This window comes from Ursus maritimus, unplaced genomic scaffold (genome assembly GCF_017311325.1).
Source record: "Ursus maritimus isolate PB19 unplaced genomic scaffold, ASM1731132v1 scaffold_16, whole genome shotgun sequence".
Lineage (NCBI taxonomy): Eukaryota > Metazoa > Chordata > Mammalia > Carnivora > Ursidae > Ursus > Ursus maritimus.
Window position 1 is genome coordinate 12,137,681 of NW_024424008.1, and position 25,926 is coordinate 12,163,606.

The following is a 25,926-nucleotide window of genomic DNA, read 5'->3' on the forward strand; positions in this document are numbered from 1 at the left end:
TAGAGGGACCACTTCCTTCTCAAGATCGCCTATTTTCATATTCGTTATGACAGAATTTAAGGACTCTGCTCCATTTCCCTCCACGATGACACTTCTGTCTTTAGAGGGGCTACAGCTATCGTCCTTTGTATCATAAAACCTTGTCTCCATTTGTTCTGTTTTAAAATTTGGAGTTACCTTTTCATCACCAACTTCCCCATTTACCAGTTGTTTCCCTTCATGACCCAAAATAGTGATTGTAGAGATCCTTTTACAAGTCTCTTCCTCTTGTTTTATTTCATCTTTCAAAAACTCTTTTGTTGGAGTAACTGATTTACACAAAGGTCCTTTGATTGGACTGTCAAAATCGTCACTCAGTTTAATTTCTCGTTTTTTTAGTGGTATTTTGGCCTGCTGGTCATTTTTAAGTTTCTCGGTTTCTTCTGTAGACTTCTCAGTGATGTCTTGAGATGCTCTAACATTGCCACCGAACTCCAGCCTCTCTGGCTCCAGCTTCTCCATGCTACCTTTGGTATCTTTAGGATCTGGTCTAAATTCCTTTACTTCGACTTTAGTGGGTTTGACATTTTCCTTGAAGGAATCACTTTCTTCTTTGATAATCCTTTTTTCCTCACTTTCTGGCAAAGGTTTTTCTAGCTTGACTATGACTGGCAGTTTGACAAGTTCCTTTTCATCTTCTTTTTCTATTTTCACAGTGGCCTCTTCCAGAGCACGGGGTGTAGAACAGTTTTCTGAATCTACTGGATGCTCTTCACTTTTCATCTTTTCATTTTCCTTCTGTTCCTCTAAAAATCAGGAAAAAAATTTACATAAATCTAAGCATTCAAGATTATAAAATATAAAAGGCTAAATATAATGGATATTCCCATTTGAAATTTCCCTCTTAAAAGAGGTGGCGTGTCAATGGACATCTGACCAAAGAAGAAACATAAAACAAAAAACAAAATACCCCAAATCTGACCGTGAAGGAAATTACCAAACCTAAAGCACAGCTCCTAAATATTCAAAGATGGTTATTCTGAAAGATTCAGGTTTCTGCTTTATAATTTAAGCTTCAGTGTTCTCAATGGAATGCAAATGTTTATACAGTTCAAATAATTTATTCAAGCTCAAGTGATGGCTCAAAAATGTGAACTAAAAATACTACATAAAACATTTCCAAAAGACCATATTTGTTTTAAAAACTGACAAATGTTCCTCCTTGCAAGTCAGTGAGCACTTCATTTCATTGAGGTAACGTGAGCATGGCAGTGGGAAAATGTTTGTTTTGTGCTTTATACAGATTATAAAAGTAACACAATTCTGTACAGAAAACGAAACATATGCCCACAAAGAGAAAAAAAAGGTCCATAATCCTAATACCCAGAGGCAACCACTATTACTATTTTAGGTTACTTCATTCTAGTTTTGTATATTTTTGACAAAGTTTCGGGATCATGTTGCCCCATTTTTTCACTGAAACATTATTCCTTTCTTATGATATTAAAGCCTTTTAAGAAATCAGACTTACTTATGTAACAGTCCTCAACGTGGCTGTATTACAATTTACTTTATAAAATGCCATTAGTAGACATTTCAGAAGTTAATGTTACCAACTATATATGTTTATCGTCAATTCCTCTTTTCACCTTAACTGACTATGTATTTCCAACTTTTATGGCGTACCTAATAGTGCAAAAACCATATTTGCTAAACAGCATCATCTTTGTGAATTTTTTTTTTTGCCATTTTAAAAAATTTTTTATTTTAGTAGGCTCCATGCCCAGCGTGGAGCCCAATGTGGGGCTTGAACTCACAACTCTGAGATCAAGACCTGAGCTGAGACCAAGAGTTGCATGTTTAACCAACTGAGCAACCCAGGCATCCCAGTAGCATTATCTTTGAATGGGATTACACAGACAATATAAACCAGTGCTCAGAGGATCTGAGCAGAGTGTCTTTACAGCATTCATTAAATACTAATTTTACCTCTATTTCTCATCACTTCACCGTACCCTTACAACTGAGAAAACTCAGCTCTAAATGGAGTTTTACCAAAGTAGTAATTTTTACAAAAAATTTTGCACACATTATGCCAAATTGATAAACCAGAGTTATAATGTATTTCATAGGTATAAAACAGAGTAAAATAGAAGGGAGATAAATTGGGACATATTTTTGAAAATAAGAATGCAATATCTTTAAAACATATTTAAATTATAAACCACTATTTAAATTATAAACCACTATTTCTTTTACTTAATTCATGTTGCAAATACACCATTCAAGGATCATTAAGAACCATTCAGAACCTGAAACAGAGGGTCAATATTGCTCTTCACTCTTTACATTGTCAGTGATTTCATATATGCATGCCACCAAGGAAATTAAGGACATGACACTAATGATCTAATTTGTGCGTCTTCTCCTTCCCACTGAAAAAGTAACCTTAGTAAATTCCTGATCATTGAGACTGGGCAGCATATCAGGAAATCTAATTAAATGAACATCTTGGTTAACAATTAAAATACAAGATTACCATTTTAAAAAAGAACTTCATCCTAATACTAAGGGTTTACAAAACACAATTTAATAATTCTTCTTTATGCTTTGGTTCAGAAAGCAACTCAGGACCTCACTATGGCTCTGACCTGAGGTAAAATGACACTTTTTATTTGGCAATGGTGAATGAGAAAGATCTCTTCAGTGATTTCAACTGATTCCAATTCGGTAACAACACAGCAAAACAAATTGAGGAATAACATTAGGTTCAAGGTTCCTAGGTTCACGAATCCTAATTCACCTAGTGGTGAATTCCACATATGTCACAAACTCTGATTCTCATTCTTTCATCTACAAATAAAGCAGATGGGGTACGTGAGCTGAAAAATATACTTCGCTGGCCTGTATTCTTCCTAACCCCAAAATGTTAATACCTTGGTATTTTTGTGTTTGGCTCAGTTCTTTTCAGATGTGAAAACAATTATTACTCTAGCTCCCCTTGATTACATAGATGTGTCCCTAAAACCGCAAAGAAAACAGAACCATGACAGAAAATGAGCCTTCAAGCACAATCATGACTGGTAAAAAGATCATTCAGTTACATAAGCATTTTCCCAAAGTTTCCTTAAAAAGATACTGTCAAAGAAATGCAAATGAGTTGAAGAGACATAAAATTTGAAGAAACAAAACTTAAGGTAAAACTCTCTTCAAAACTCACAATGGAGCAGCAACACTGCTTGGCAAACTTGAGGCAATTCAAGAGAAGTATTATCTACCGTAGGTTTTTAAGCAGACTCATTCATTTACTCAACAAATATTTACTGATCACGTATTATGTGCTTTCCCAACCAGCCCAACCACAATCACTACGGAATAAAACACTGAATGTCCTATAAAAGTTAACTGTAAAGGACATCGCTAGGCATCTATGCAGCACAGACGTAATTCCTTTTATTGGGCTTCGCAGATACTGCATTTTGTCCAAATTGCAACTTTGTGGCAACCTTGCATCGATCAAGTCTACTGGCATCGTTTTTCTAAAAGAATCTGCTCACTTCATATCTCTGTCACATTTTGGTAATTCTCACAATATTTCAAACTTTTTCATTATATTACATTTTTTATAGTGATCTGTGATCAGTAATCATTTGATGTTATTATTATAATTGCTTTGGGGCTCCACAAACCACTACCATTTAAGATGGTCAACTTAATTGATAAGTGTGTGTGTGTTCTGACTGCTCCACCAACTGACCATCCCCCCATCCCTCCTCCTCCTTGGGCCTTCCTATTCCCTGAGACACAACAATACTGAAATCAGGTCAGCTAATCACCTTACAACAGCCATTAAGTGTTCCAGGGAAAGGAAAAGTCACACATCCCTCAAATTAAATCAAAAGTTAGAAATGATTAAGCTTAGTAAGGCATGTCAAAAGCCCAAACAGGTCAACAACCAGGCCTCTTAAACCAAATAGCTGGCCAACTTGTGAATGCAAAGGAAAAGTCCTTGAAAGAGATGTAAAAAGTGCCACTCCAGTGAACACATGAATGATTAAAAAAAAAAAAAAAAAAAAAAAGAACAGCCTTATTGCTGATATGCAGAAAGTTTTAATGGTCTGGATAGAAGATGGAAACCAGCCACAATATTCCCTTAATCCAAAACGTAATCCACAGCAAGGCCCCCACTCTCTTCAATTCCATAAAGGCTGAGAAGCTGCAGAAGAAAACCTTAGAGCTTACAGAGGCTGGTTTATGAGGTTTAAGGAAAGAAGCTGTGGAACACAGCATTAAAGTGCAAGGCGAAGCAACAAGTGCTGATGCAGAAGCTGTAGCAAGTTATCCCGAGACATAGCTAAGACAATTCAGGAAGGTGGCTACACCAAACAACAGATTTTCAATGCAGATCGTACTAGCCTTCTAACGGAAGAAAACGCCATCTAGGACTTCCACAGCTAGAGAGAAGTCAACGACAGGCTTCAAAGCTTCAAAGGACAGGCTGACTCTCTCATTAAGGGTTAATATAGCTGATAACGTGAAGGTGAAGCCAATGCTCATCCCCCATTCTGAGAATCCTAGGGCACTTAAGAATTACGCTACGTCTACTCTGCTGTGCTCCATAAGTGGAACAACAAAGCCGGGATGACAGCACATCTGTTTACAACATGTTTCCTGAATATTTTAAGCCCACTTTTCAGACCAACTGCTCAGAAAAAAGGATTCCTTTCAAAATAATACTGCTCATTGACAGCGCACCTGGTCACCCAAGAGCTCAGATGGAGATGTACAACGAGATGGATGTTGTTTTCATGCCTGTTCATACGACATCCATTCTGTAGCCCATTTCCACTTTTGAGTCTTATTATTCAGGAAATGCATTTCATAAGGCTATAGGGCACAGATACTGAGTCCTCTGATGGATGTAAGCAAAGAAAGCCGAAAACCTTCTGAAAAGGATTTACTATTCTAGATGCCATGACTCACAGGAAAAAGTCAAAATATCAACATGAATGGGAGTGTGGAAGAAGTGGATTCCAGCCCTCAGAGATGACTTCAGTGGAGGCAGTAACTGCAGACATGGTGGAAACAGCACGAGAACTAGAATCACAAGACGAGCCTGAAGACGCGACTGAACTGCTGTAATCTCATGATAAAACCCGAACAGATGAGGAGTTGCTTCTCACGGATGAGCACAGAAAGTGGTTTCCTGAGATGGAATCTACTCCTGGTGAAGATGCTGTGAAGATGGCTGAAGTGACACAAAGGATGAGACTACGACAAACTAAATTGATAAAGCAGTGGCAGGGTTTAAGATGACTGACTCCAATTTTCAAAGAAGTTCTGAGAATAAAATGCTATCAAACAGCACTGCATGCTAGAGAGAAATCACTGATGAAAGCAAGAGTCAACTGATGTGGCAAACTTCACTGTTGTCTTATTTTAAGTAACTGCCACAGGCACCCCAGCCTTCAGCAACCACCACCCCGCTCAGTTGGCAGCCATCGACACCGAGGCAAGACCCTCCACCAGCACAAAGATGATGACTCACTGCCAGCTCCGATGATGGTGAGCATCTCTCAGCAATAAAATATTTCTGAATTAAGACATGTACATTGTTTTTGTAGACATAATGCTGTTGCACACTTAACAGACTACTGGGGATACAGAAAGGAATAAGATTGGTATTAAAGATTGGTATTACAATAAATTTCATGGTCACCAGCTATCCCTGAGACGCTGACATTGCCAGTAACCTTCCTGTTTTTCTCTAGCAAGAACTATTTCAAACCTGCAATCTCTCTGCTACATCCACATTTGCAGATGATTCTGTCCTCCATTTCACAGAAAAAACAGAAGCCATGAGGCAGACTCTCCTCATCACCATACCTGCAAACCTACTCTTGTTAAAATAGAGATGCTATTTTTTTGTAAAGATTTTATTTATTTATTTGACAGAGAGACAGCCAGCGAGAGAGGGAACACAAGCAGGGGGAGTGGGAGAGGAAGAAGCAGGCTCCCAGCGGAGGAGCCTGATGCAGGACTCGATCCCAGAACGCCGGGATCACGCCCTGAGCCGAAGGCAGACGCTTAACGACTGCGCCACCCAGGTGCCCCTAGAGATGCTATTTTAAGCTAAGGCCAATGCTGCTACCTATGTGTTGGATCTCATCTCCTCCAGTCTACTTAGGAAGGGTTTTATTTTTGTTTTAATTTCTTTTTTTTAAAAAACACTTTATTTATTTGAGAGAGAGAGAGAGCACAAGCAGGTAAAGTGGCAGGCAGAGGGAGAAGTAGGATTCCCACTGAGCAGGGAGCCCAGTGAGGGGCTTGATCCCAGGACCCTGAGATCATGACCTGAGCCGAAGGCAGATGCTTAACCAACTGAGCCACCCAGATGCCCTGGTGCCAATTATTCTACAATTTATTTAAAAATTACACAGTAGATACCTGACAGAGGCTTTTTTTATGATTAAGTATAACAAAGCAAGCCACACAAAACAACAGATTAATAGTTAAGCAATCAAGAAACAGGACCTTGCCAGCTGTTCTGCAAGCCCTACACATGCCTCTTCCAAAGAACTCCCTCTCCCTACCAAGAAAAACCATTAACCTGACTTTTATGTTAAGCACGTCCTTATTTTAGTTTTACCTGTGTATTATTTTCTTTTTTCTGTCCCTTTAATTTCCTGTTGTCCCCTCCATCCTTTACTTTTCTTGCGATTTATTTGTTCAAGTCACTGAACCATCTGTCCTATCATTTCTGGATTACGCTGGCTGCACTCCCATGCTCCTCTGCCCTTTTTGTCCCTTAAATCGCCACTTTGATCTATAGCCTTCAGCAGATTCAAGTTCAATTTTTGTGGCAAAACTACTTCAGTGATGGTGTATTCTTTATCAAAAGGCATTAATTTCTCTTTTTTTGTGATGTTAACAGATATTGATGCTCACTATCTGAAACCTTTATCGGGAACTGCAAAATGGTGATATTCCCATTCTATCACTCCTTCATCAGTGACTCGTTGGAATACATTCTATAAACTCTAGGAATTCACTATTTTGTTGCACGGTGGCACAATTCCTATAGAAAAGGAAGGATAAGTGTTTGATTCTTTTCATTTATTTAACAATTTTCAAAACAATAATCTGATCGCCACTGGCATTCTCCAAAGGTAACCAATTTTTCTTTTAGTATCATAATGAAATCATGGATTTAAGACATATTTGATTATGATCTCTTTAAGCTGGCTCTTGAGCCTTTTTTTTTTAGGCAGGCTCCACGCAAAGCCCAACGCAGGGCTTGAACTCATAACCCTAAAACTGAGACCTGAGCTGAGATCAAGAGTAGGATGCTTAACCAACTGAGCCACCTACGTGCCCTGGCTCTTGAGTCTTTTTGACATGACCTGATGACATCCATACTACCTAGAATGACAAAATGTTTGCTGGCTCATTCCCATTATGCCTCTGAATTGGTGGGAAATTTTTTCACAAATACAATCTGGGTGTTAAGGCTGATCACTACTATTGGGTGGGACAGTTTCTAAGTTTTGTCAGTGGACAGAACTAGAAAATACATGTATATATTTTTAATAAAAATAACTCATAAATTCATAATGCTATTTCAGTGTTTTCTTCATCTCTATCTTACATCTTTTCTTTTTCTTCTATCTTACATCTTATAATCCCTCCCCAACTCTAAGAATCTTGGTTTTAGAGAACACAGGTGATATAATTAAAATATTAGTTATTACTTTTTCTCATGCTAGATACAAAACATTCTCAGAATAACAGTATTGACACGATCATCAAAGTGATTTAATAAAAAGTTGAGGTATTTGTGTGTACTCTTCCCATTGTTTCTCCATCTGTCTTACTATATAGCTCCACTGTCAGAACACATATCCATTAAAGACTACACATTCTTTCTCATATTTGCCACTTAGATTTAGTTACATGTAATTACAAATTTAATGCTCACCCAACATTCTTTTTAAAATCTTATTCTGAAATAAATTTAGACATACAGATGGGTTACAGAAATAGTTCAAGTATACCTTCACCCTGTTATTCCTAAAGTTAACAACTTAGATACTTATAGTACAACTATCAAAATCAGGAAATTAACATTAGTAAAATACTATTAATTAAACAGATTTTATTTAAATTTTGCCAATTTTCCCCCAATGTCCTTTCCATTTAAGAATCCAGGTCTCATTTTGTTCTTTGGTTTGTTCTTATCTCCTCCAATCTTGACTGTTCCTCATTCCTTCCTTGTTTCTTTTGACTCTGACACAGTTATTTTGTAGAATAACTCTTAATTTTGGCTTTAAATGTTTTCTCGAGATTAGACTGAGATAATATATTTTTGACAAAAATCCCACAAAAGAGATGCTGTGCATTACATCAGAGAATACAGGATGTCAATGCCTTGATCACTTAGTTAAGGTGCTGTTGACTGCTTATTACACTGTGAAGTCACCATTTTTCTCTTTGTAACAGGGGTATGTTGGGGAGCTACACTGAAATTATGCTGAAATATTCTGTTTCTCCATAAACTGTAACCTACTGATTTTAGCCATCTGTCAGAGATCTTGCTTGCAACAATTACTACCATAGTGTTTCCCTAATGGTATTTCGTATTTCCTTGATTCCTAACCAATATTTGTCTTCGGGAAAGCCTGTCCCTTCACCTGTATTTCCTTCTCATAGACATTTATGTAAATCTATGGTTTAAATCTATCATTATGTAAATTTGTAGCTAAAACAGTTTCTCCTTTCACTACCGAGAGTTACTTCTTGTTGGCACCCATGTACTACTGATATGACCAAATTCTTTTTTGAGTACATCCTTAGTCTCCAGCATTCTATGCTGTCTCAGGCTCATCTTGTATTCTCCCTGCCCGTCACCAGAATTGATCTAAGCGCGCTGGTTTCTTTTATTGGAGAATGATATTTTGAAATAAAAATATAGAGACTAAGAGTGCACCTTACTACTGGGGTATCATTGTTCTTAGATTCATCTCATAAACCAAAGTAGGAAGCATATATATGAATTATTAAGCCAAAAGAATGAATATATTTATATGTATTTTGACAGCACCCACCACTGATATTATGTTAGTCATTCTGGCTATCTGAAGCTCATTCGCTTGAAGATTTCTAAAACAGACCTTAGATATCAGTAAGTTTATCTGCAGTCTTCATTTGAAAGCCAGTTCGGCTGGACATATAACCCCTGGGTCACATTTTTGTTGCCTTACATACATCATGGCATTTTCTTCTATCATAAAGCACTGCTTTTTTTTGCTTTTTCCTTTCTTTCTTTTTCTTTCTTTCTTTCTTTCTTTCTTTCTTTCTTTCTTTCTTTCCCTTCTTTCTTTTTTTTTAAGATTTTACTTATTTATTTGACAGAGAGAGAGACAGCAAGAGAGGGAACACAAGCAGGGAGAGTGGGAGAGGGAGAAGCAGGCTTCCCGCTGAGCAGAGAGCCCAATGCGGGGCTCGATCCCAGGACCCTGGGATCATGACCTGAGCCAAAGGCAGACGCTTAACGACTGAGCCATCCAGGCGCCCTAAAGCACTGCTTTCAAATACAGTGATGGCCGTCTGATTTTCATTTCTGCTGTAAGTCACGTGGTCTTTTTGCCTGGATAACCAAAGCCTTTCTTCTTCAAATCCCAATAATTTTATTGGAATATGTCTTGATGTTGGTTGTTCCGAGCTGATTTTCCAAGGTATGCAGTGCCTTTTCAATATGCAGCCTAACAACTTTGTTTCAGGAGGTTTTGTTAAGCACAGACTTTAGTATTTTTGTCTGTTCCCTTGCTTTGTTCTTGGTTTTCTTTTTTGTGGACCCCTTGCTGGATTTTCTTTCCCATCTTCAAATCCTTATCTCTTTCTGTCAAATCTTTATCTCTTTCTTCATTTCTTTTTGATTAAAAAAATACACAGCTTTCCATTTGCTATTTTGTAAAGGCACTAATCTTTGAGTTTGTTCACTCTGATGTTTCTTCTAGATTAGTGAAAAATCTTGACTCTTCTGAGTTCTACCACCCATGAAGTTCTAGTTTTCACGTTTTGTGGGAATGTCTTTAGGGTAAGCTTTCATTCTCTGCAGTGATGTTTTTCTGCTTCTTATTTTCTTTTGTTCTTATAATCCTATGGGATTTACTTTGATCCTTTTTAGTTGCTTATTTTTACGTCAAATAGTTTTTCTAATTTCATAGCTCTAGAGCTCCCCATCTGTTATTTTTGTGAGATATTCAAGTTTAAAGTGATTTATTTAATGAGATGAATGAACTCTATTCCTCTCTCATACTTTTATTTGAAGCTTCTTTTTTGCATGCCTATATTGTCCCTGTCCTACTTAATTTGGATTCTATTCCTAGCAGTTTGGACAAAGCTCATTGTGGAGTTTATTCTGGAAGGGAGGTTTGCTTGGAGAAGTTTGAGAATTCCCAAAGCCCACAGTACCCCAGAGCTCCTTTAAGTCCTTGGTTTCAGATATGTGTACAGTTTTTAATTTTTGCCATTAATATGTTCCTTTAATGAAGAAATTTGTAGAGACTCAAAAATCATACCACTGCCATTTTCCAAAAATTGTGAATGATAACCTTAATTTTTCCCTTCTATTGAAGTCACAACAAACTTAATCAGAACATCAATAGTTAATCTATATCATATGATTTCTTTTGCTTTTCTCCTTCCTTCCCACTTTCTAATAAGCACAAATCATTCACATAGAAGCAACATGGTCTGTGTCCTATTGTTCCTGGCATAAAAATCAAAGAGATGCAAACTTCAATATACTTTGTCCTTTATCCTGACAATTTAAGGCAGGCCTAACATAAAGAAGGAATGATGGGGGCGTCTGGGTGGTGCAGTCGTTAAGCGTCTGCCTTCGGCTCAGGGCGTGATCCCGGCGTTATGGGATCGAGCCCCACATCAGGCTCCTCCACTGTGAGCCTGCTTCTTCCTCTCCCACTCCCCCTGCTTGTGTTCCCTCTCTCGCTGGCTGTCTCTATCTTTGTCAAATAAATAAATAAAATCTTAAAAAAAAAAAAGGAATGATGGTGATTTTAAAAATAGTACATTTTCTTTTGTTTGTATAAAGGAAACTAAGATATCATAACAAGGTGACGATAACACCTGTATTTATCTGCTCTCTCCATACTTTTCTGTAGTGAAACAATATTTAATGTGGTAATATAAAAGTGGATTATTTTGTGCCCAGTACAAGGACATTTTACAACCCATCCATAAGTCTCCAGATTAAACACCATATCATATCAAAACATTTCTTTGTAGCTGTAACACTTAGTACCCACCCCTTCTATGGAAGGGGTTACAAACTCTAACAGCCACAGGAGCCAGGCAAGAAAACATAAATGAGGGGTAAGAAAAACAAAGTTAGAAATAGAATTAAATTCTGTTTTTACTGAACACAATATAAATACGTATAATGCTGGTGATTATGTTTTAAATTTTAAAAAGGTACCAAAGTTTTATTATTTTATTTCTTAATTCATTATTCCTTTGATTTGGAATCAGAAAATGGATCATTGTTTCTGAGAACAGGGGCTGGTCATTATGACAGTGTTAGATCTAGTACTTAGCACTGTTGAACGTAATACAGAATTTAACCCTGAGTCACTGAATAGGGAGTTTACTACTGTATACCTTATGCCAGTAAACAGCTGCTGGTGAGCACGAAGTATTAGCAAACATTGACAGAATTTTGTATACAGGGAATCTACTCTCAGGATTTTCACATAATTTTTGTAACTGAATGCCATCATTATTTAGTTTTCAGTACTGTACTAATAAACTTTGGTTTATCCTGTAGCCCTTCATTCTACTCTACCCGTATTACTTTAGGGAGGCAAATTGAACAATATTAATTTTCCTTAAGTTTGAAGTGAGAGAACCTATTTCAGAATTCAGGCCATCATATCCATTTCTGGATACCAACTACAGTGTAGGAAAGTGGGCCAGATTATTCTGTATCTACTACATTTCCCAATGAATCAAGTTCATGAAAAACGAGTAAATCAACTAATAAAATTATAATATCCAAAGTGTTTCAATTTTATTGCCAACTTGAGTCCTTGAGAAAATACTAGTTGATAAGGTGTGGATTTTTTTTTTTTTTTAACCTAAATGATACTAAAAAGTCACAATTCACCCACCCCCTCCCTTCCCTGCCAAGGCTTCCTAGCATGGCTAAGCCAATTTATGGGCCACAGGCATCCCAAGACATAGCATTTTTAAAGACAAAAGAATGCAACTTCACTGTGTCATTATATGGGTGTTTCTTCGTGTAAAAAAGTTAAAAGTGAAACGTCACAGTCATGGTAATTAACCTTTTGGACTGGATAAGCTCTTAAAGCCTGACTCTAGGTGAATCAATTTTTTGCGTAATAAATGACCTATACAATATAATATTTTCTGTACTATGAGGCTTGGTGATCTGCAGTGCCCACCAGGCGTCTTCTTCAATTCAGCTAAGCATTCAGACTCACAAGACTACTACAGATCACACTTGGCATGAGTCTCCTAAGATGGATGTAAGACAGAGCTTGCCAACAAGAGTACGAGCTTGTAAATAGGTACAGGCTTTGCCACAGTCCATGTAGCCATTCATATGGCCATCCAGGAGCTATCTTCTCCCAGCTGACAACTTCAGGAGCCAAGTATATGCGATTCACATTGAGTAGGTTGGAAACTGCATTGTTTTAAAAGCCTCGTGTTCCGGGGCGCCTGGGTGGCTCAGTCGGTTAAGTGTCTGCCTTCGGCTCAGGTCATGATCCCAGGGTGCTGGGATCCAGCCCCTCTGGCTCCTTGCTCAGCGGGGAGGCTGCTTCTCCCTCTCCCTCTGCCTGCAACTCCCCCTACTTGTGCTTTCTCTGTCTCTCTGTCTCTCTGTCAAATAAATAAATAAAATCTTCAGAGAAAAAAAAAAAAGCTGTGTCTTTACAAAATGTCATCATCTCAAATTTAGGCTTTGTGTCAGATATTATGATCACAAGAGGGATCACATCTAGGTAACTTTTTCTAAGTATGACTTGTCTACATTTTTTTTATAAGATTTTATTTTTAAGTAACTGCTACACCCAACATGGGGCTCAAACCCACAACCCTAAGATCAAAAGTCACATGCTCCACCAACTGAGCCAGTCCAGTGCCCCTACATATGTATTTAAAAATTTCCCCTCAATACACAAAGAAGCCATCTCCTAAAGTTGGGGCTCATTAAAGAACCATACCCAAATTAGAGCTCTTGTCATTTAAAAAGATTAATCGATGCTACAAATAAATCACTATGGGAAATATTATTATCTGTGCTTTCATCAACTACAATACAAAATATAACAAATGCCTTAACTTCTTGTCCTATTTGTTCTTAGTAATCTATTCACTATGCACAAGCGTATTTGCAATTGCACTGAACGTATATAAATGCTCAGTCTAGTTGGGACACATTTTTTGCTGGACCCAAACTCAACATTAAAAAAAAAAAAGTTTTGATGCCAATGCAATATTTTTTTCTTAAAAATCTGTACTGCTCATCAACCACTGAGTAATATATGGAAGTGCTCAATCACTATACTGTATACCTAAAACTAATATAACACTGTATACTTAAGTACACTGGAATTTAAAAAAAAGAAAAAAATATATATATAACTGCCCATCTTAGCATTATGAAACAAATCTTAAAATTGCAGTTCTCCCCTTGTCCCTCCTAATTTCTCCACCAGGTATCTTTTCCATTACCCATCATATTACTATGGAACCGTTTCATAATATTACATGTATGGACTGAATTATCCCCCCCCTTAAATTCATGTTAAAGCCCCCATCCCCAATGTGATTGTATTTGGAGACAGGGCTCTTAGTGAGGTAATTATTGTTAAATGACATAAAAAAAAGTTAGAGCCCTAATCCAAGAGCTGGTGCCCTTATAAGAAAAGGAAAAACACCAGATTACGCTCTCACCACACACACAAATAGAAGAGGCCATGTGAGGCAGAGAGAAGACAGCCATTTGTAAGCCAGAAAGGAAGGCTTCACCAGAACTAGAGTCTGCTGGCACCCCAATCTGGTACTTCCAGCCTCCAAAACTGGGGGAAAAGAAATTTCCATTGTTTAAGTCACCAAGCCTGATATCCTGTTAGGGCAGACTAAGATACTACATTAAGTTGTATTATTCTGCCATGTTGAATTTAAGCTTTATAACAGATGTCATGTTAGTAATGGCCATAAGAAAATCATCTGTAGCTTACTTTACCTATTATAACTGTACGAATATTCTTCACTGCTGCCAACAAGGCACCTCTCCCATTTTCTTTTCTCTTGTTTTTTCAGTATTTGATAGATGCACGAATATAATAATTTTTTTACTTTATATCACAAGAAAAACAAAATGTAAGTACTAGGCTAAGCAACTGAGACTAAGACTAATTTTAGGGGACACAGAGAGGACTACGGTAAACTGGAGAAAGCAAATTCTAAGGACAGTCAAACACTACTCAGGTACAGCTCACTGTTGATAGGCAAAAATCATGCTCCAATGTTACTAGCTCTTCCAATTTCCAATTTTAAATGTTCACAGGAAATTCAAATTTAAAAAAAAACAACAACCACACACATGTGAAAACATGTTCCCACAATATTCTGTACATGAATGTTCACAGTGGCATTATTCATAATAGCCATAAAGTGCAACAACTCAAATGTCCATCAACTAATGAATGAATTAACAAAATGTGGTTGTATCTATACAAGAAATATTATTCAGTCATGGGGGTAGGTAAAAAGCGGCAAGTGACTGCTTAATTGTTACAGGGTTTCTTTCATGGGGTGATGGAAATGTTCTATAATTAGATGGTGGTGATGACTGCACAACATTGTGAAAATATAAAAAAACCACTGAATGGTACACTTTAAAATGCTGACTTTCACCTTAATTAAAAACAAAACAAAAAACAAAGCAGCACGGTACAAACCAAAATAAACATGTTGTCAAGCCAAATCAGGTTTGCAAGCTGCCAATCTACAATTTCTAGTCTCTTTCAAAGAGACATCCTTTACCCATTCTACATATAGGCAGAAGTGTATGATGCAAAAGCTAACAAAGGAAAGTCTTTTTCCAATTAGCAGAAAAAAGCTAAAGGTTAGGATTTCCCTCAACTTTGTTTTTCCGCATACAAGTTCCTTTTAAGGTTTCTGGTCCCTTCCAAATTAGAATATAGTATCTAACATGGACTGAAAATATACATTAAACTTTACAGTGTCCTAGAAGAACAGTAACTTCCAGGTAATATATCACAAGACAAGACACCCTGGGCCTTAAACAGAGAAGGGCTTAAGTTATACCTAACACTCGCTTTGAAATCTACTGTCTATCACAACCTGGGAAGAACAAGTCAACAAGTATTTGAGAGCTTCAAGCTTGGTGGTATGACCGACCCTAATATAAGTGGGGAAAAAATAGTATTCAATTAAGTGCTAGCAGAACTTAGAAAAAGGATCAAGATTCTGAGATTCCAGATGGCCCTGAATAACTAGAACTTCCAGAGTGCAGGAAAAGTATCTCAGGGAGATAAAAGCATGATAAGCACACAGAAGGAATGCCCAAGACACAATGAGAAAATAAAGGCATCTAGATAATCCGGAACCAGTGACCATGTAAAAAACTAGTAGGAGATAACACTAGAAACGTCCTTTGAGGCCAGACTGTGAGATTCTGAACGCCAGTTTAAGAAATTCAGACTTTTTCAAAGACAATTTGAATTACCTCTGAAATAAAAAACCAATTTAATTATTCAGTTAGTGAATGCTTTAAGGCATATATTGCCATCTTTGGATCTTTTCTTTGCCTACTTTTATATGTAATGCATTTCTTGGCACTTACACACAAAAAATGATTTTACTAAGGTTGGATACAAAGCACAGAAGTTCAACTAACAAAGAAAAATCTATTTTAGTTGCAAGAATAAGAGTGGCTGTTTTATTCTTTCCCCAGTTCCTGTTTATTTTAACCTTCCTGATGTCTGATTTCCAAATATCCCCCCCCCCAACTGTCCCTCCCCTCCCTGCCCAAGGGCAATGTTTATTTACATCTGAAACTAGTAAAAATGACAAGCCAGAATCCTTTTTCTATGGTCTTGCTTGGGCAGAACACAGTAACTACACCTAAGAGCATGTAGTAAGAGATGGGGCTTTAGGGGCTGAATAAAACTGTCGACTCCTACAAATTACGTGTTCCTGCACCATCTAAAATACACAAACCCCAGAGAAAGGCCAAAGACAATACTGGGTGTGCCACTAACAGGCTGTGTGACCCTGGGAAAGTCACTCAAACCTCTCCTCGTCTCCCTTCTCTCATCTGGAAAAAAACCCAAAAAACAAAACAAAAAACAACAATAAAAAAAACCCTGAAATACTAATGTCATACCTAACAGAATGGTTGTGAAGATTATATGACTTAACACATGTAAAGCACTGAGCACAGTACTTGGCACACGGTCAATGGTATGTGTCAGCTATTTTATCCACTGTAGTGTAAGCTTCACAAAAGCAAGGATTTGTCTTTGCTTACTGAAGTCTCATGTCTAAAATGGTGCTTAACACATAGTAGGTATACAGTAAGCATTTCCTGAATGAATAAAAAACATTTTGCTGTTAGAGAAACAGAAGAGACACTATTTAAAAGAAAAAAGGAGAAAACCAAGGAAGGAAATGTCTTGCTCCTCCTCCTGTGCTATTTTTTAAAGAGCTGTCCTCCCACACAGACAGACTCTCTCCGAACTGTGCTGAGTGTTAATGTATCAGGATTCATTGAGGAATACTTTCAGAAAGAGCTGTCTGAAAGACTTTGCTGTATTTAAATAAATACAAGGTTAGGAGAAAACTGCCCCTATAACCTTGCTAATCAAAGGGTGGTTCTCTGACCAGCAGCATCAGCATCACCTAGGTCCTTGGTAACTAAAATGGCAAATCATCAGCTTCACACAAGACCAATTCAATCAGCGTCTGCACTGTAAAAAGATCACCAGGTAAACAGCGTGCATATTAAAATTTGAGAAGTACTGCCGTAGTCCACTAGAGTTGAAGAGTATAGGTGATACAAGGACCAGGGTTCAAATCTAGCCTCTGACACTTTATTATCTATAGGACCTAGGGCAAGTTTGTAAACTTCCCAATTCCCTCATCTATAAAATTGAAACAATAAGAATAGCAGTTCCCTCAAGGGGCTGCTATGATGACTGAATGAAAATGCACGTGCCGCATTTGGTGGACCGCAAAGTAACATGACTAGGGGGAATGTAAAATGGCACAGCCGCTGTAAAAAACGGGATGGCAGATCCTCAAGCTACCATATGATAGAGCAATTCCACTTCTAGGTATATACCCAAAAGAAGTGAAAGCAGTGACTCAAACAGCTATTTGTACACCCGTGTTCCTAGCAGCATTATTTGCAAGAGCCAAAAGGTGGAAGAAAGCCAACTGTCCGCTGACAGATGAGTAAACAAAATGTGATATACACATACAATGGAATATTATTCAGCCTGTGATTATGCTCAGTGAAATTAGCCAGTCACAAATAAACAAATATTCTATGATTTCTTGGACAGAACATCCCAAGAGTTAGGCAAATTCAGAGACAGAAAGCAGAAAAGTGGATGCCAGGGGCTGGGGGTAAATGGGGAGTCAGTATTTAACAGGTAAAGTTTCAGATGGGGAAGATGACTCTGGAGATGGACAGTAGTGACAGATGCCTAACAATGTGGCACTTAATGCCACAGAACCGTATACTTAAAAATGGTTAAGATGATAAATTTTATGTTATGCTTATTTTACTACAATAATAAAAGAGTTCACTAAGTATCTCTGTATTCTTAAAATTAGTAAAAAATATGCTGTGATGACCTGAACATTTAAAAAATTTTTTAAATGTACAATATAAAAGAAGAGAAGTACTCAATGGCTTTTTGCTTCTTGTTTTCCATTAAAGAAAACCAACCTCCCTCTACAGGAAGGCTTCCAATTTTTCAAACTGAAAGAATTCTAATTAATATAGTTGGAAATAGGAGTGGAAGAAGAGAGAAGAAATTACAAAACAAAGCAAAACAAAACACACAAAAAAAACCTTGTTTAGGTGCTTCTTCCTCCTTTTTAGTCTCCTCATCCTCAAAGCTGGGACTTTCCCGGGAAGAGTTGTCCTGTTGGCTGGAGTTTTTTAGTAGCACAGGATCAATCTGTGCTTTCAGGAGGGCAAGAGTCTCGGCCAACTCGTTTCGATTTCTAAACAAGGGAAAAAACAAACAGCATAAAAATCTTATTCTGTTCTAAAGAGCTTTCAGAATAATACCTATTAGAAATTAAAATTTAAAAAAGAAAAACACAAGAACATCCAAAACACTGGTACACCTCATCTTAATTAACCTTGATCTAACTATTAGGAATGAAAGCATATTAAAGCATACTACTTTCCAAAAAGGAAGGAATCTATACTTTCTATTGATTAAAATGGCAATGCAAATATCTTCAGCTGAAAAGAACAGTAGGAACAAAATTAAACAAAAATCAAAGTTGGATAATATTTAAAAGTCCTATGCAACCTCTAAAGAGTACAAAAGCAATATTTAAAATCTTGAAGAAGCATTTTTTAAACAAAATGATTCATATTCTTGATACATTTGTAAATAAGAACTCTGTTCTACCTAGAGAAAGAATAATACTTGATACTGTTATAAAATTATGATCTAGGTCTTTCTGAGTGATTATAGTAAAGTCAGCTCTTACAACACAGTTAAAAAACCTAAGAATTTAGGAAACTGAATGTTGTTTTGTCAATTACAGTTTACAACTACAGGAAGGGAATTCAATTTGAATAAAAAATACAAGAAAATCCCAAATAAATAAGAATTAACTTATCAATTCTCTATTTTTAATACCCAGACCAGAGCTGTGGTAGATGGTTTATTTAAAGGCCACTTACAAAACAAGAAAGCTCACCTGGATATTTCTCCTCAGATACACAATGTGTAACAGTGAAGAGAAAAATGAAACCCTGGATAAGAGCTGGAAAAGTCAGCTCTAGATCTACCACTGAGTTAATTAATCAACACCATGATCTTCCCATCTGTGTTGTCAAAACACTGTGTATGCACCTCTAATCCTATGTAGTTCCTATTCTGATGAAATTACTTCTGTTCTTATCTGTCATGCCACACATGTCCTCTATCCTCCTGTCCCCTGCCACCTTCATCCCAGCTCAACTCTGGTGACAGCAGGGACACTGCCTTATGAAGTAGTCTCTTAAGGAAATATTTAATGAATAAATAGAATCCTGTTCCTAACCTAGGTGGCTATGTGCCCCTGGACAAGTCATATATCTTCACTAGACTTCAGCTTCCTTATCTATAAAATAAAAGACAGGATTCACTCAGATGTTATTAAGATGGCCTCCTAAGGAAAATACTAAAATTGCCACTGATGGATGCCTTTCAGTAATTAAAATGACAACCATTTTGTCACTATGTATGTGAATGAGCGCACAGGTTTATACATATTATTAACGTGTGTGAGAATGAATGCACAGGTTACACAAATAAAATGAAGTTTTAGAATTTTAATTATCTAATAGTAGGAGGTCTGATTAAGATTAGATGCTCTTTAGACTCCTCTCTGGCACTGCCTCCACTTCACAAAAAATAATATTAAAACTTAGAGACTAAATTTATTTTTGGCAAAGTTCCTATTTCCTCTTTCATTACACCAACCTGCTTCTAACCTAAGGTTCTATCCACTTAATGTTATTACTTCTCTTAGTACACTGAGAATTCCATATGTAAAAAGTGCCTCAATCTTGTTATTTTTTGAAGTCATGCTAGCAACTGAATATTCCTATTTTAAAAAGCTTGCAAGCATTAGAAGAGAACCAATACTGCTACAAAATCCATGTCAATTACTGGACTAAGAAATAAAGGAATTTAGCAGAAAAATTTATTGAAGAACTCCCTAAAAAGCTTTTAACCTGATTACTGTGTTAAAATGCAAGCTTCATGTGTCATAGTTATATGAAAACAGAAAACTACCCATTTCTGGAGTTCTCCTATTTTGATCTAATAATGAGATTTAGTATGCAAATTACTTTTAAAAATCCCAAATTTGAACTAGTCAGAGGGGATTTTTATAAATAAACATATATTCGTATTATACCCAAAATTCTTACCACTATCTATAGTAACTCTTGAAATTGACGCTAACAATTCAGTGTTCTGCTCTCTCTCCCTCCATTGCTGGCTTTGTTTGCTCTAAAACATTTCTTCACCCAGGTGTATTAGATATATCCCTCCAAAATACCATGCTCTCTGAGGATGTCAGGTGTTTGCACTTCTGCTCCTGGAATGTGTTCCCCATGGCTAACCCCAACTATTCTTTCAAAGACAAGCATAGAATGAATAAACAAATGTGGTATATCCCTACAAAGCGATACTATTTAGCCATAAAAAAGAACAAAATACTGACTTAACTACATAAGCGAACCTTGAAATGATTATGCTCTCCAAAAGAAGCCAGACACAATGGCTACATATTGTGTGATTCTGTTTATGAGATGTCTGGAATAGGCAAATTATAGAAACAGAAAGCAGACTGGCAGCTGCCACCGGCTGGGTAAAGGGAGAATGGTGACTACAACTGCTAATGTGCAGGGTATGCAGTACAGGGTTTCTTTGTGAGGTGAGAAAAATGTCCTGGAATTTGATAGCAGTGGTGGCTGTACAACTTTGTGAATATATGAAAAACCACCGAACTGTATTAAAAACAAAAATGAGGGATGCCTGGGTGGCTCAGTCGGTTGGGCACTCAACTCTTGGTTTTGGCTCAGGTCATAGCCTCAGGGGATGAGATGGAACCCTCCTTCGGGCTCCACATTCAGCAGGGAGTCCTGAGATTCTCCCTCCCTCCCCACACTCCACCCACTGGTGCATGTGTGTGTGCACTCTCTCTCCCCTGAAATAAATAAATCTTAAAACAGAAACAAAAATAATGGTGCTTGGACAGAAACTAGTTCTGAAGAGGATGAGGAATGATCACGTTGGATACACTTTGCATAGCAGTTTGGATGTGCTGATATAGTGGATGTGATGGGAGAGAAAAAGAAAAGTCAAGAATGTGCCCCCAAGTTTTAGATCCAAGCAGGTGAAAGGATGTGATTGCTCTTAACTGAGATGGGACAAATATGTTGAGATGGAAAGGTTAGAAGGTCAGATTAACAGGAGATTGACTGACTTTGACTTAACAGATTCTAAACTCTTGCGTTTTACTATCTGTACCTAAAGTTAATTTAGACTTTGGTGAAATGGAGCATAATTATATAATAATTAATTATTATATTGTGGAATATGATTTTTCCTAGTCTAAGGGTTGTTCAGAGTTAATTAAGACTTAGTGATAGGGATTAAACCTCTAAGAAGCAATTGAGCTGACAGTACAATACCACAACAAAACAAAAAAACAGGCAAAACAAGAACAAAGCGAAGCATAGGCATCATCTGCCAAGTACAGGTTAGGCACTGGGTCCTAAACAGCACACCAGAATGATCTCCATCACAGATCACATTTATGACCCTCTATTATCATTTACTATTTTCCTGTCTCTTTCGCCCACATTTTGGAACTCCTTAAGAAACTGCATCAAGTCTCTGCATTTCCAGAGCCCAGCATAGTGTGAATATTAGCAACCCTTTGTAAGTATCTATAGTAGATGACTACAGGGCTCGTCAATAATATTCCGTCTTTTTTCATTTGATTCCAAATTAATGAGGTGACAAAATAGAGAAGATAATGGAGCGTGACAGTATTTCTTATGGGGGCCAAGAACCTGAAGGAAGACAGACATTAATGAGTAATATCAACAGCAGTAGTATCAATAAGAGAAGTTAACATCAATAATTACTATGTTCCAGGCACTACTCCGAGCACTTTACAAGAACTAGTCCATATAATCTCAATATAACCTGATTAAATAGGTACTATTGTTACCCCCCCCCCCATTTTATAGAGGAGGAAAGTGAGGACACTGTGGAGAGGTACAGTAATTTGCCTAAGGTCACAGTTAGTACAGATTAAAGGCACGACTGAATTATAGCCTGACTTCCAAGACCATCTTCTCAATCACTCACTGTGCTATACTAGCAGCATATGGTTTGGAAATGTCTTTGACAGACCATGTCATTTTGGGTACATGAAAACTCGACACACTGTTTAGAATTCGGCTTTTTTAAAATGACTGTCAAACCATTACAATTCTTAAAACATTTTTATTGAGGTATAATTTACATATTCTGAAATGAAAGTGCTCTTAAGTGTTCAGTTAATCAGTTTTGACATTTTGGTTGCTTTCAAGTTTTGGCAAGTATGAACAAAGCTGCTATAAACACTTGTGTGCAGGTTTTTGTGTGGACATAACTCTTTAACTCCTTTGGGCAAATACCAAGGAGTATGGTTGCTGGATCATATGGTATTTAATTTTATAAGAAACCATCAAACTATATTCCAAAGTGCTATATCATTTTGCATTTCCACCAGCAATGGCTGAGAGTTCCTGTTGCTCCACAACCTCATCAGCATTTGCTGTTGTCAGTGTTCTGGATTTTGGCCATTCTAATAGGTGTACAGTAGTAACTCATTTTAATCTACATTTTGCTGATGATAAATGATGCGGACCACTTTTCATGCGTATATCTGTACAAATATATGTGTGTATCTGCCATCTATATATCTTCATTGGCAACATGTTGTAAGGTCTTTGGTCTATTTTTAAATCAGGTTGTTTTCTTTTTTCTTTTCCTTAAAGATTTATTTATATATTTTAGAGAAAGCAAGAGGGAGGGAGGGAGAGAGTGAGTGCGTGAACAGGGGGAGGGGCAGAGAGGGAGGGAGAGGGGAAGCAAATTCCCCGCTGAGCAGGAAGCCGAATGTGGGCCAACCCCATGACCCAGAGATCACAACCTGAGCTGAAACCAAGAGTTGGAAGCTCAACCAAATGAGCCACCCAGGTGCCCCTTAAGTCACGTTGTTTTCTTATTGTTGAGTTTTAAGAGTTCTTTATTTTGGTTAACAGGCCTTTATCAAATACATCTTTGGTAAATATTTTCTCCCAGTCTGTGGCTTAGCTTTTCATTATATTGACAGTGTCTTACCAGAGAAGAAAAGTTTAATTATAATAAAGTCCAGCTTTTATCACTTCTTTCTTTCATGGACTGTGCCTTTGGTATTGTACCAAAGAAGTTACTGTCAAATCCAAGATCATCTAAATTTGCTTCTGTGTTATCTTCTTGGAGTTCTATAGTTTTGCATTTTATTTTATTTTAAAAGATTTTATTTATTTGACAGAGAGAGACATAGCAAGAGAGGGAACACAAGCAGGGGGAGTGAGAGAGGAGAAGCAGACTTCTTGCTGAGCAGGGAGCCCAATGCAGGGCTCGATCCCAGCACCCTGGGATCACAACCTGAGCCAAAGGCAGCCATTTAACGACTGAGCCACCCAGGCGCCCCTATAGTTTTGCATTTTATATGGAGGTCTATAATTGATTTTGAGTTAATTTTTGTTGAGGGTGTAAGGTCTGTGTCTAGATTCAATGTTCTGCATATCAATATGCAGCATCATTACCATTACCTTTTTTTCCAGCATCATTACCTTTTTTATACTGACTGCCCTTGCTTCATCATATGGGTCTATTTCAAGGCTCCCTATTTTGCTACATGATACATTTGTCTAGTCTTTCGTGGTTTTTTTTTGTTGTTGTTGTTAAGTAATCTCTACGCCCAAGACGGGGCTCAAACTCACAACCCCAAGATAGAGAGTTGTATGCTTCACTGACAGCCAGGTGTCCCTATATCTGTCTCTTCTTTTCACCAATACCACACTGTCTTAATTACTATAGTTTATATAGGTTGTGAAGTCAGTTATTGTCAGTCTTCTAACTTAGTTTTTCTTCAATATCATGTTGGCTATTCTGGGCTTTTTGCCTTTACATATAAATTTTAAAGTAAGTTTGTCAATATCCACAAAATTATGTGAAGGGGTTTTGATTATGACTGCATTAAATCTATAGATTTCAAGTTGGGAAGAAGTGACATCTTGACAATATTAAGTGTTCCTACCCACAAATATACGGAACATCTCTCCATTTATTTAGTTCCTCTTGGGTTCTTTCATCAGAGTTTTATATTTTTCCTCAGATAGATTTGTTCATTTTTTATTAGATTTGTACCTAAGCATTTCAATTTTGGGGGAGATAATATAAACGGTATTGTGTTTTAAATTTCAGATTCCACATGTTCATTGATGATATATAGGAAAGTAACTGACATTTGTGTATTAACCTCATATCCTGCCACCCTGCCATATTCACTTATAAATTCCAGGAATTTTTTTTTTTTTTAAACTTTCAGATTTTCTACATAGATGATGATCATGTCATTTGCACATAAAGACAGTTTTATTTTTTCCTTCACAATCTCTATCTCTTCTTACTCTCTTTACTTCTCCTAGTACATTAGCTAGGACTTCAAGTATGATGTTGAAAAGGAATTGAGGATTTTTGCATCTATGTTCATGAGAGATACTGGTCTAAAGTTTTCCTATCTTGTAATGTCTTTGTCTCATTTTGTTATTAGGGTAATGCTGGCCTTATAAAAAATGAGTTAGGAATTATTCCCTCTCCTATCTTCTGAAAGAGATTGAAGAGAATTGGTCATTCCTTCCTTAAATGTTTGGTGGAATTCACTAGTGAACCCATATGGGCTTGACGCTTTCCGTTTTAGGTTATTAACTATTGATGCAATTTCTTTAACAGATAGAGGCCTATTCACATTCGTCTGTTTCTTCTGGTGAGAATTTTGGCAGATTATCTCTTTCAAGGAATTGGTCCATTTCATCTAGGTGACCAATTTGTGGGCATAGAGTTATTCATGGTATTCCTTTATTACCCTTTTGATGTTCATGGGATTTGTAGTGATGTCCCTTTTTTTCATTTCTGATATCACTAATTTGTGTCCACTCTCTTTTTTTCTTAGCCTGGCTAGTGGCTTATCAATCTTACTGATCTTTTCAAAGAACCAGGCTTTGCTTCATATGAGAAGTTTCTCCTAAGTATTGCTTTCACTGCAAATTTTCAAACACGAATTGGTAAGTTGTGTTTTCATTTTCATTTAATTGAAAATAAGTTTAAAAATATGTCTTGAGATTTCTTCTTTGACTCACGCATTATGTAGACATGTATTACTTAATATCTAAGTATGTGGGGATTTTAAAGTTCCCTTTCTATAACTGATTTCTAGTTTAATTTCATTTTGTGGTCTGAGAGCAGACACTGTATATCGTCTAGGTATTAAATTTTCAGAAGCTCAAATATAGAAAATTCCTTTTTTATGGATCCCTAGTTTTAGAAAACCATTCCACTTGATTTTTAAGTTGCAAAGTTCAGTTACATTTTAAAACCTATCAATCGTTTAAGAAGGCTGACTTACAGCTTAAAAGAAACCCCAGAATTCTAAAGACTAGATAACGTTTGTCACATAATCTTCTTTTGAGAGTTAGGCAGAGACATGTTTCCAAAACCAGAAATCTCTAAGAAAATTAGCATTACTTTAAAGAAATAGTTTTAAACAAGAGAAGCAGATTTTTTATCTCACTAGTAAAAAATAATATTCACCAATGACGAAAAATATCAAAGCATAATCTATTAAATAGAAAACTCAAAATTCCATTTACTTTACTTGCTCTTCACTTATTATCTGTTTCTAAGGGAATTTCTTGCTAAAAAGATTACTGCCTCCTTAAACACCCTAGTCCTACAAGTTTAGAAAATGCTTTTCATACCATCTGTTTAAGACAATAATTTCTCTGCAATACAAAAAAGCAAACGT

General features: G+C 36.9%; 1 protein-coding gene across 2 annotated transcripts in view; it reads right to left on the reverse strand.

The window, feature by feature from the left end:
• Positions 1-25,926, reverse strand: part of RSF1 (remodeling and spacing factor 1) — a 144,578-nt gene that overhangs the window by 34,635 nt on the left and 84,017 nt on the right. For both annotated transcript variants that reach the window (XM_040630901.1, XM_008707444.2), the window contains exons 5-6: positions 18,134-18,288; positions 1-785 (exon numbers count right to left, since the gene is read on the reverse strand). The exon at positions 1-785 is cut by the window's left edge. In XM_040630901.1, the coding sequence (XP_040486835.1) occupies positions 1-785; positions 18,134-18,288 (940 nt within the window). The remainder of the gene's footprint in view (positions 786-18,133; positions 18,289-25,926) is intronic.